At 31.6% G+C, this 13,656-nt stretch overlaps 1 protein-coding gene across 1 annotated transcript in view; it reads right to left on the reverse strand.

The window, feature by feature from the left end:
- LOC149411596 (uncharacterized) overlaps nt 1-5,020 on the reverse strand; it is a 78,473-nt gene extending 73,453 nt beyond the window's left edge. Inside the window, exon 1 of the mRNA XM_089646700.1 lies at nt 4,943-5,020. Within this exon, the coding sequence (XP_089502826.1) occupies nt 4,943-5,020 (78 nt within the window). The remainder of the gene's footprint in view (nt 1-4,942) is intronic.
- Nucleotides 5,021-13,656: the final 8,636 nt, after the last annotated feature.

Below are 13,656 nucleotides of genomic sequence, written 5' to 3' on the forward strand. Positions count from 1 at the left end.
TTTAAGTATTTGTTACCAAGACTGTGTAAACGTTGTATTGGAGAGTGAAAACTATAGTTGGAATGAGATGTATGTATGTAAAATGTTGATATTTGCCTAGTTGTTCGTGTAGGTATGTGTAGATTTATTAAATGCAGCAGTTCACAACAATCGAATTTAGAGTTCAATAATTTTAATAAAAAGGTTAGGTCGTTTATTTTTCTTCTGTTTTCTAATGTCGGAATATTTAAATGATTCAATAATGACTGGTAATTTATGTGTTCTAAAGGGATGTTAAGTTTAAAATTGACGAAGCGTAGAAATTTTCTTTGAATTCTTTCAACATTATGAATATGTACATTGTAGAAGGGTGACCAAACTATGGAGTTATGTTCTATCAGGCTTCTAACAAGGGATATGTACAATAGTTTTATGATTTGTAAAGATTTAAAGTTTTTAATTGTTCTTAATATAAAACCTAATGTTTTCATACCCTTATTCACAGTTTGTTGAATGTGGGCCGTAAAGTCTAGTTTCTCATCCATTATTATGCCAAGATCTCGCATTTCCTTTACTCTTTCTAAATTTGTTTTATTTATTGAATAGCCAAAAAATTGTGATGTGATTGTGATGTGTGTCAAAATTTTGCATTTTTCTACATTTAAATATAAATTGTTTTGTGAACACCACTTATTTAGCACGTCTATATTAGATTGAAGAACTTGACAGTCGTTTAATGAGGTTATTTCTTTATATAATTTAATATCGTCGGCGAATAGCAGTACATTGACATTTTCAAAGCAGTTGACTATGTCATTTATAAAAACAATAAATAAAATTGGGCCAAGATGACTACCTTGCGGTACGCCACTAGTGGCCAAAAATGGTTTAGATAAAAAAGATTTTATTTTAACAAGTAAAGTTCTACCAGATATGTAGCTACTTAACCAGCTTAACATATTTGCTCTGATTCCTATAGCATGAAGTTTTTGGATCAGTACTTTGTGAGACACTTTATCAAAGGTTTTCGAAAAATCAGTATATATACAGTCAACTTGTTTATTTTTAGAAAAAGACTCCAATATATAGTTTTGAAACAGTAGTAAATTTGTTGTAGTTGATCTACCTCTAATGAAGCCATGTTGTTTGTCATTTATTAATTTTGTTAGTGTAGGATATATTTCTTCCAAAACTAAAGATTCAAAGATTTTGGGTAATACAGATTGTATGCATATTGGTCGATAGTTTGAAATGTCAGTCTCGTCACCTTTTTTAAATATTGGAATAATATAGCTGGATTTCCAGTAGACGGGAAAATATCCAGAGGATAGTAGGTGGTTAAATAAAATGGTTAGTGGTTTAGACAATACGGAGGAGCACTGTTTTAGGAAAATTGGCGGGATGGTGTCCGGGCCTGCAGACTTGTTTATGTCTAAGGAATTTAATTTTTTTTTGCAAGATTCTTCGGTGATGTAGCAGTCTGTTAAATGTGTGGTTTTTTTGAATGTGTATGAAGGAATATTTTCTTCTAGTGTTTCATCATCATAAACATTTTTAAAGAAGTCAGAAAAAAGATTTATAATGTCTTGCGTATTGTTGGCGTATTTGTCGTCCATGTGCATTTCTGGAGGATAGTCTGTACTGTCGTTGTTTATTTTTTTAATAAATTTCCAGAGATTGTTCGAGTTTAAGGCTGTGTTCTCGATAGAATTTATATATGTTTTATAACAGATTTTAGAGAGATCTTTGCATTTTTTCCTACTTTCACTGAAATTTGTATAGTCGATTTTCTTCAGAGTTTTTTTGAATTTTTTATGAAGTATTTTTTTTTGTTGTAGTGAGGCTATTAGTTCTGATGAGAAGTAAGTTGGATATGTATGTTTTTAGGAGTAAATAGTGGTACATATGATTTGATAGTGGTGGAGAATATTGAATATAGATTTTCTAAGGAATCGTCAGTATTAACATCAGACAAAAAAGACCAGTCAACATCACTGTTATGTACGTGTGTTCCATATTTACCAGTCTGAAATGACCATGACAGGCTGAAACAGGCACGATCGCGTCTCATCGCTGAGTTGAAGATATATTATCACAGTCCCTGTAGGTATTGTGAATCCGTCGATAGTAGGTATATGTTGCTACGATAATAAGTAGAACGGATAATGTCACTATAAAACTGCTCTCGATTTTCCTTAGCACGGTTTCATTGCGGAGGCAAATAATGTGGGTGATGAGTTGAAGAGTATCCATTTCATTGGAAAATATGTCAATCATTTTTCTTTGAAATCAACTCTCAGTAGGTATTTATTGGTTGTATTCATTTGAAATGTTTTGCAGTTTTTCATGATTTTTTATAGATACCTATTATTATTAACTCCTCATAAAATAGTAGAATTAATGATTTAAAGCATCTTAGTTTCGGCCCAGTGCGATATTTTCTCACTGGTACATAACACTTGCGAATTACAGAATGACAATAACAAAAAAAATATTTTGTCGGTATTTAATGCAATAGTAGTTATGTGAACAGTAAACTTCGAGTCCAAAAAGTATTTTTAATTTTTTTTCCTATTTAATAAATCATTACCATTTTTTTGTTGTTGGTACCGAAATACCTACATTCTTAATTATAAATAAACAATTTAATATTTTATTTACCTTTTTTGATTTCAAATAAAATTTATGGAAAAAAACTTCATTATTTCAATGACAATAAAAGTTTTTTCCAACATTTTTCTGGCTGGTCTGTACTATAATACTGAAAAGCTCAGTCAAAGTTAGTAGGTAAACAAAGTTTCTTGTTTGAATAAATACGTGGAAGCAGTAGATTTTCGAAATCGTAAACAAAACTTACAAATTTACAGACAGATGAAATGCCAAACGGTCGAGATAAAACAAGATGTGGCAGGAATTATTTATGCTTATTAAGATGTGTTTTATCTCAAATAGATATTACTTTGACTTATGATAGTTTAGATGCGGCTGGCAGTCCAATTTGTTTGTTATGATTAATGTTCATTAAAAAAAAACTACGTATTTATCATTTTTTTCGTGCCAGTGTTTAGTAAATAAAATACGTTTTACTATCCTCAAAAGGCTTAAGTGAAAAAAAGGCTTTAGTCAAACTTATCCCGTAGAAGTATAAGAAACGTTAAAATTGATTTTAATTGATGCAAGTGAAAATAAAAATATAAAAGTTCTTATATTTTTGATAATAAAACGATTATTTTACTATACACAAAATAAATATTACTAATTAAAAGTTATCATTTAGAATACACCCATTGCCAATTTTAGTGAGAATGGGAGCAATATGCAGCACAGAGTTTTGGCAGCCGGGCGGAAAGAGTCCACGAGTCACGGCTGGCCTAGTCAAGCGTCATTTCATCGAAAAGTATCTTGCCATGTTTGCTACGCAAGCATCGGTTTTACTTCCCTAGGCGCGAAAAAAGACATTTAACATCAAAGAGTACATTATTTTTTTTGAAACGGTGTCATTAGTCTTACGTGTGGGTAGATGAAATTTTGTTTTTTTTTCAAATTCCAAAGAAATATTTATTTTTTGGAAAAGTTCCAGAACATCTTCAATTAGTATTTTATTCTCTCTAATAGGTACTACATACATAAATTGATTTCGTAGAAAAACGTTCGAACGTCTCGTCAAAATATTTTCTGAGGATATTTAATCTCGGGTAAGTCTGTTCTTGTGGTAGGTTTCAGGTAATGCATAAATAATATATAATTGGTCGTACATAAAATAAATCTGGAATAATACGGAATATTAGTCGAAAATATATAATATCTGATTACAAAAGGCAAATAGATATGTCTTATTAAGAAATTCGTGATTTTTTTATCGAAGCCATTTTAGTATTATTTTGTTTATTTTTTCCTATGTTAGACGATTCTTGAATTAAGTGATCGTTTTTTCAAGCTCTCTGTCAGTAAAAACAAAGACAGATGATATTAATTACTGTTCGACGAATTTAATTTTTATAACTTATACGAAATTAATAGTAATTGGATAGGTGTTCACGTTGGGAAATTACTTCGCTATTTTAGTTAAATAATTTCATGTGAATAATTTTTTTGTTATGTAACACTTCACAAGAGATTTGCTCTCTGTAATGTTTAATTACGAATTATATTGCCACCGGCTAGGCAACGTTGTGAAGTGGGTTAAGGAAGGCGCTTGAGTAATGTATTATGGCTAGCCTTGGAAAGAGCGAGTATATGAGTCGAATCAGTTTACATTCAACTACTAGTGCATACGTTTAACGTTGTTAAAGACATTCAACCAAGTATTGCATATTATCCCTAGACTAAAATCTGCCTGCATTATTTTTTAATGAATTAAATAACATGAGTTATTATAACCAATCGTTTTACATTTGTATTATTTGTTTTTGGGGTGTTAATAAACAAATAACAAAAATACTTTTGGCCGTGCAAATCTTAAATCATATTTAATCGTTTTACAGTTAGAAATCTTATAAAATCGTGTAAAACTTTCCAGTTAAGTTTTTTTTTCATTACTTTGAATACCTGTAATGGTGATTAGCTATATAATATACACTCCGACTGTATATAATAGAGTGACTTTCAGTAGTAAAAAGGAAAATAGTTTCTGCGTGGCTAGGCATGCTGATAACTTTAAACGACTACGTTTGAAGTTATAGTGTCTGCGTGGATAGGCACGGCATGCTAATAACCCAAAGCGACTATTCTTTACAGATAACGAGTAACTATAGAGTATTTTCGGAAGATATATCTCAGCCTGATACGGTCTCCTAAAAGTTATGCAATCTCATTTTGTAAATATAGGATAGTAAATTTGTGAATACAATGAATTTTAAGAAATACGTGTAATTGTTTTTCTAAATTAAAGTTAGCAATTTATTAACAACTGCAAAGGACATGGTGTCGAGTGAGTTTGAGTCTTGAGTGGTGCTATCACTACCGTGGAGTCGGAGGCCATTAGCCGCTTCCTGTCTCCAGTGACCCGACGCCGCGGCGTCTCATCAGGCGGCGGATCCATTTGTCCTAGTTTCGTAAATATTGTCGATATGCTGCCACATCTTATGTGCTCAAATATAATTATGCAGGCATTGTTGCAAGTTTTTGCAAGTTTTCTACGTTTGGAATTTTATATGAAATTTATTTGTAAATTTAATTATAAGTTAGTTTTACAGGTTATCTTTCCGAAAATTCGATAACCATAATTTTTTTCAGAATTTATCTATTTAAATTCATTTCCTCGATACCGGTAAACAAAACTTTACACACGTTGCTTATCCAGTCATAGAGTGTTATTTATCTATTTTAAAAAGTGGAAATAATAATAATCTCACCCAATTTAAATAATTTTATTTATTAATTAAAATATATTGAAAACCCATTTTTCCAAAATGTAAAAGTCATCGGCTTTCAGAACTCCATTAGCTGCAACGCAAGTGAAGCTGATTATTATTGATTGATGAGGCTCAGGGTGACAAGGTACATACCATAAAAATACACAAAACGAACGAAGGTTAGATAATTATAATTGTGAAAGATTATTGTCATGTTAAAACAACAGTGGTATTTAAATAACGCTTAAGAGGATGCTTTCATGCTATAAATGTGTATATTTCTGGTATACCTTATATCGTAGGTAATAGGCATTAAAATCGCTTGACAAAAGGAGTCTAGAACAGTTCGATTTCAAGCAAAAACTGTTTTTTACTTATTTTGTAAATAATTTTATAAGAAAGCAAAAAAGTTAATCAAGTGAAACTGTTACAGATAATCTTAGCTATAATACTGTATTTTTTTAAAGTTGTTTATAATTCATACATTTCTATTGAAAAAAATTTTTTTTTGGTAGTTTGCATTATTTTTTATTGAGTAATTTATTTATTTTATTTGTATTCTACTCAAGTGAAGCGATAGGAAAACCTTCAATTTATCTAAAGCATATTTTTTTGTATACATAATGTACACAAATTCGTTATAAAGATTAATCAAAATAGTGATTTGGTACTAAGCTTCGCCTTAAAAATGCTTTCTTTAGACGTTGATAAGTACAAAATACATAATGCACAAGTACATGGTCGATATTTCTTACGGCAGTCTTTTGATAGTTCTGAACGCTTGCATTTCTAATAAACACTTCCACAGCCCCTGGTATTCTGTTGTTTTCTTCCAAAGTATACGATGTTAACCTACACACTTTCCGACCTTCCAAGAAGGCCCTCCAACATCGTTTGTGTCCTGCAGGATTATAATAGAGAATTCTGCTTTATTTACCTTTTTTTTTTCATTTTAAAATTCATAAAATCCTAGTTTACTTATTCTGGCTTTGGATAAATCTTATAATGTAAAATCCACAAAGCGTAGCAAAAGCGTTTCAATAAAATAAATAAATAATTCATAATTATTAAAAAAAACTCCACTGTCTCAAAGAGTATCATAAAACTCGGTTTCTAAATATTTTTTTGAAGTCTCGAAAAAATCTGTTTGAAGGAAGTTATTTACTAAAAAAATATATTTTCAAACTAATTAATAGTTATTCTCAGTATGTATTGCAAATTAATATTGATTGCTGCTTCTACTACCATGGAATCAGATTTGACAAATTTTCCATGCGTTAATAGCTTTACCGCCTAATAAAACGTCGGAAATTATTCGTAAACTCTACAGGATAGGACAAAATCAATTGATTTTAGTTTTGAGTAGGGAAAACCCACATCAAAAATACTAATTTCAGTTTTCCGTGAATCCTGGGTAGCTCTGGTTCGATGAACTCAAATTTGATATAAATTTAGGAAACATTTTCTAAATTGGAACTGGTCATGTGAAAAATTCAGACAAGCAATGAAGTACCTACCTACCTATTGTACAGAATATTTTTAACAAAAAAATATTTTAATTGCTATTTCAACTGCTATTTCAACTGATTTTTCAAAAATTCTTAGAGACAAATGATTTTTCACGGGTCTGCGCTAGTAATATAATAAAGTCTTCATTAAGCCCAAATACGTCTTGAATAAATAAATATAAGCTTCCCGGGCATCCCCAACTTCTACCTCCATTCACTTGCATTTATGATGATAATTGTACCAAGACGCATTTTCCGTGTTGTAGCACATAACCAAAAAACAAAATTTTCGAAACATTGTTTTTAATTTAAATATTGAAGACAATATTAGTGATTTCTAAACGAAAATCTGAAACAGAAAAATCAGAAAAGGAAACGGTCACTTTTAACTGTATCATACTTCGAATAAGAAAAAAAAAATAAAATAAAAAAATGAAGACAATGTTAGTGGTTCTTATTCGAAGTATGATACAGTTAAAAGTTACCGAGGGGAATAGCGTCCCATAAGCTCAGTCGGTAGATAAATAAAAATTGTTTTTAATTATCATTTAAAAATTTTTATTGATAAAAAACCGACTAATACCACAACCTTTGATCTTGACTTTTCCCTTCCGTTGTTAAAACGGCACACATTAAATTATGATTACCAAGAAACCCCAGATGTTGGTCAGTGAGATACTCGCCTTACAATATAGATATGGGGGGAGAAAATGTAAAACCAGTTCCACACAACCTAACCTACTGACCGTCAGCGATAGGCTATTATTTACCACCAAGAACAAGGTACTAACAACAGCTAGCCAAGTTTTCCAGGTTTCTGATGTCCATATCTACAATATATTATACACTTATTTTACTAAGAACATTAACTAGCACGTGTGTTGGAACAATTTTTTTATTCTTTAGTCTTAAGTTTTCAATTCAATTAAAACACAATCAATTTTCTACACCACAAGGCATTTTAAAAAAGTTTTCTACTAAGACGTATTTACAGAAAGTTTATTTTTGCTTAAAAATAACCATTTTAACAGTAGTCTTAAACAAGTGAAGTGGATTTATTCACAGAATATGTAAACCTTTCAACGACCCTCAATCAATTTTAACCCTTTGGAGCGCCTTAATCATTAGTAAACTTGAATATGGAAGTACTATTTAGAATTCACATTGCTGAAAACATGAAAACATTGTAGAATTGGTATTAAAAATGCTTAGACTATTATCTTTCAAATGTGGTCTACATAACCATCTTAGATCATACGACGTGCGTCTTGAATACTTCAAGATTAATACACTTAAAATTAAAAGCCAACTGACTGATCTAATACGTTTACATAAAATAATTTACGGCCATCTTCTACCTACTGCATTATCTCTTAGCAATATTGAAATAAATGTTCCCAATTCCGATTGTCGATGCCATAGCATGTTTTACCTGAATACATAAAAAAAATATCGCTTCTTTTTGCCCTCTGACTCAAATGTGTCGACTGTATAATAAGATAGAGTGTGCTGAAGTAGACATTTTCATCGATAATTTATACGGATTCATAAATTTTTTCTGCCATTATATTACTTACTACTTGCGTCTCTATTTGTGCCTTTAGTGTCTCTATTTGTAATTTTTTATCTCTTACTTTTATGTACTACTTGTCATTTTAATGAGTTAAATGTAGTGTTATAATTTTGAATTATTTTTGAAAAATATTTTAATCTTTATTTAAATGTTTGAAAATTAATGTTTTTTTATATCTAATTAGATTTTTGTGATCGTTGTACCTATTTGTGTATTAATTGAGATTTTGTAATTGGATTACTCTCACCTAAGTGAGATCTTCTGTAAAAACCCAGTATAAATAAATAAACAAAACACTCTTAAAAGCTTTCAAAATTCAGAAAATACCATAGCGATTATTCGTTGCCAACCTTTTAAATGATGTGAATGCTTAAGAACCGCTCTTAAAAACTGCTTTATTATCGTCGGCACGGTAATAAGGTTTTTTACATTAACAAATAATGGTCTCTCTTGGTTTTACAAACAACCATAGGTTCCTTAAAATTTTTATAGCAAATGTTAACAGGGAAACTGCAATCATTTTTATTTCTCTCAAAACATTTCATTAAAAAGGTTTAGTTTTTTCCAATCAAAAAATTTCGAGAAAGGCGCTCAAGTTTTTTTTCAAAATGTTTATTCAGTTGTTTTATTTACAATGTCGTATTTTACACAAAACTTACAAAACTGAGCAATCAGTTTGATTGTAAGAAACTTACTTAAACTTCACATTACCAAACTCAAAGAGCTTCATTCGATTCCAAGATTTGATTTAATTACGTACGCGCACGGTTTATGCACATTCATGCTTTTAAATTTTAACGAATAATGAATAATGCGGTCATCTGATAAACATTATGTGTCCTTTTATAGTCCTAAAAGCTTTTTAAATATATGAATACCGCAAATGAGTCCCAACTGCTTTCAACCATCTGGAGCCAGTGAGACTATGGCATCGTAATAGGATGTGTTGTGAGGCTGAAGGTTGTAGGGAGGGGAATGAGATGAAAGAAGAAGGTGGGCAAGTAACTGGATATTTAGGTCTGATAACCAAATATGGCTAAAGTCATTTCAAGCAACGTGTCTTACACCAGAGCGATACTGTGAGTATCTTCCACTCTGGAACGTGCCGCAAGGATACTTTATATTATTTTATATTTATTTTATTGATACATGATTTAGAGAATACATGTGGTTTTTTGTGATATTTCACCCTCCATGCTAGGGATGACCCTCTGTTATGGCGGGTGAATTTTACATTTTGCGCATATAGAATCTATACATTACTATAATATAAAATAGACAAATAAGAAACATGATGTTTAGCTAGTTTGGGTTGCAAAAAGAGGATGGAGTAGTTAGAAAATTATAAGAAGATTAAAAATTTGAGATATTATTAATAAATAGATCACACTAATTAATTATGTACATACTATTCCGCTAAGTTAGGGAATAAGGATATATTATGTTTTGTCTGAAAGGTGATTAAATTGATAGAGTGTAGAATGAATGGGTATTGTAGTTGTAATGTATTCCGTGTGTAAGGATCCATTTCGTAAGTTTGTAAGATAGTTTTATTTTTATATTTGAACAGGAAATGTATAAGCGAAATTTTTAGGTGGTGGAGTTGTCGTATGTTTAAGACCTTATACTCTATGAGGAGTCGAGTGGAAGGGTATTTTGTCGGTCGCTTGTTAATGACACGTATTACCATTTTTTGGGCTTTTAGAAGAGATTCGATGGTAGATTGTGCACAGCCACCTCAGGTAGTAGGGAGTAGGGATTGACAGAGAGCGTAGTATACAGTTTTAAGAATTGAAGTGGTAAGGATATTTCTTGCATTTCGTAAAGCATAAGAGAGCTTGCGGATGCGTGGGGTTAGACTGGCCAAGTGCTGATCCCAGCGAAGATGTTGATCTATGATGACCCCTAGGTACTTTATGTGGGTGAATTGTTCCCAACTGTTTTGTTTGAGCCCAACCACAGGCACCTCTAATGGGATGTTTACCTATGGAAAGGTTACAACATCATATACGTCCTTTTACACACACAGGCATGGATTACTTTGGTTCCATGAAAGTTACAATATGGCGCAGAAATGAACAACGGTACGGTGTTTTGTTTACATGTTTATCAACAAGAACCGTGCATATTGAAATCGCAGATTCACTGACTACGGATTCCGCCATACTAGCAATCAGACGTTTTATTGATAGGCGCGGTTATCCGCTAACAATTTGGAGTGATAATGGAACAAACCTTAGAGGTGCTGATAAGGTATTATCAGAATCATTATCATCTCTAAACCAGGACAAATTAAATAACGAAATGTCGGTAAGGAAAATAACTTGGAAATTTAATCCGCCAGGATCTCCTCACCACGGAGGCTCCTGGGAAAGTTTAATAAAATCAATTAAAACTACGTTTTACGCCATATTACGCGAGCAAGCACCACGCCCGGACACTTTGCACACATTGCTGCTAGAAGCAGAAAATATAGTTAATAGTAGACCACTCACACATGTTTCTCTCGATAGCAAGGATTTTGAAAGTCTAACACCAAATCATTTTCTGTTAGGTTATAAATATGACACCCCAATCGTAGGGGTCTTTGATCACGGCGATTTATGCCTAAAAAAGCAATGGCGTATTGCACAATTTTTTGCCGACCAATTTTGGTCACGATGGGTAAAAGAATATTTACCTACACTGGTAAAACGTTCTAAATGGCATGAAGTGATACCACCTATAAAGGTAGGCGATGTAGGTATCCTATGTGACAACACGTTGCCCCGGAATACCTGGCCAAAGGGTATTGTAGTAAAAGTATACCCCGGAGCCGATGGACAAGTCCGCGTTGTAGATATTCAAACAAATCATGGTACGTTTCGCAGACCGGCTACTAAGGTAGCAGTATTGAAAATACAACCATCGCATTCTTTACCCGCTAGGTGAAATGAATTCACGGGGGGAGGTGAATGCAAAATTATTTACTACAACCATTTAGTCATAAGATATACATTTTTTACGGAATTTCTAGTTTTAAGACATTACCTACTACACAATTTTTAGTCATTAGATTTACATATTTCACGGAATTTCTAGTTTTAAGAGTAGCATAAATATTTATATATTTTGTGAAGTATCTTCACGGGAGGAGGTATGGATCTTCCAGAATGCGGCTTTTACTTATTGCTCAATAAAATTTAGCCTTCAGGCCCGTTCCCACAGTTCGTATTTTCAAAGTTAGCATAGTTTCCCACATTTGCACATTCGACCCTACAATAAAACAATGCATTGGCCTGGTATTTTTACAAAAATATTGTCTTGTTTGTGTATCATTTATGATTTAAGAATTCGTGACATTTTATGATCACCCTAGTTAAACCATTATGCCTAAAAATATTTTCCAATATCTTTCCCACCCCTGTCCCATAGTAATAAAAATCCCAAATAAAGTTTCATCTCCCTTAAAATAATCCCTTTAAAATATTTGTATTGTTTAAGTCACGTCTGTATTATTTAGGATAGTGAAGTGCATTATCTTTTATGTTTAAGAATGTTGTTTTCCGACGAGCGGGTGGAACAACTTTATTTATGTAATACCTATGTCCTTCAAGAATTTAGTTTAAATACAGATACCTCCCAGAAAAAGAGCAGTGTTGAAATAACTGGTAGGTACATGCGTACCTACGCAGTCAGTTGTAGGATAATTACTAGGTTTATGTAAACCTAGAGAAAACCATGAAGAATAAAGGAAACTAGACCTTTATTTCTTTCAGTTTAAGTTTGAGCAGAGGAAAATAAGATCTTCTGCAATTATATTGTGAATTAATAAATTTATATGTCAAGAAGAAGAAGTGTTTTCCTGCATTCCATCTGACGGCGTGTTCTCGTACCACGATAGCAGAAACATATATTATGTACGTTTTTTGTCTAATGCTCAAAATTTTAATTTTGTCTTCAATCCAACTAACCGTATTTGAATACCAATAGAAAAATGACAGGCACTCAGAGAATAATAATTACTCTCTAGTATATATGTAGCTGACAGTATTTCTATAAGTATTTTGTAATAAAGACACCGGAAAGATAATATCATATTGGAATTCATACGTGAAGTACAATCCAGGAATTTTCATTTACTGGATATTACTTTACTTTTAAAATATCTACGTAAAAATTTTAACATGGCAAAATGCAATTTATGATAATAGTATTAAATTGCAAGCATTTTTCAATATATATTCAAACACCAATGATAATATACAAACTAACCATAATATACCAGCTAGACGAGCATTCATACAAAACACAAGTTTTAAATAAAGACACCACAAATACTAGGCAATAAAAGCATTCGACAAACTGACGCTCGACACAAAAAATTAGGGAAACAAAAAACATTTTACAAACAAAATTAGGATATGGATTAAAGAACAAAAATGGCTACTACAAAATAAATTTATCTTAAAAGAATAAAAAATATACCTACATAGTACACATATGATACACAACCGACCATCTGAAAAAGTTTAACAATGTATTTAAAAAAAAATGTTTTTTAATAATTAAATTATTCAAGCTGACAGGTTTCGTTTCTCCCAGCTTATTTCGAGCTGTATACAAATATTTGCTTTTTTATTATTTACTTTAAAAAGTGATAACAATTTGTAACAATTTTTCGAATTATCGTTAAAAGGCAACAAAGATTTTTTTTCACAATTCTTTTTTAAAATACTTACAACTTTGCTATGTTTATCTTTGTTTATATCGAAATGGGTTATCCTAATCACTGAAATTACTATCCTTCATGTATTATTTATATTATTATTAGAGATCGTATATATAGTTTTGGTAATTTTTGTATTCGTACGAAACCCATAAACCAAATATATCATTAAAAAGACGCTACATTAAAACAGGAAAAAAACATTTTTACGGATAGGCTTCATTCCTTGACTCAAATAATATTTCTTGCGTGCTGGAACAATCACAATAACTGTTTCCGCCACTCTGCCCGCACTGTGACTCCCTTGGGTACGCAATCTCACACACTCGCGCTATTACCAAAACTGCGTTAGGGTAAGGTAGTATGTACCTAACTAATCGTCCGTCCAATGTTATTACTACCCCGGTATCGGCAAGTGACCAAGTTCGTTGACGAATCAAGAAGTTTTTTTAAAGGGATGTACTTTACTTTCTTTAACCAGTGATTACAAACATTATTTGAAGTAAAAATACTTGTAAAATTTTGGTCTCTGAT

This window comes from Hesperophylax consimilis, chromosome 25 (genome assembly GCF_061612785.1).
Source record: "Hesperophylax consimilis isolate HC1 chromosome 25, BYU_Hcon_1.0, whole genome shotgun sequence".
Classification (NCBI taxonomy): domain Eukaryota; kingdom Metazoa; phylum Arthropoda; class Insecta; order Trichoptera; family Limnephilidae; genus Hesperophylax; species Hesperophylax consimilis.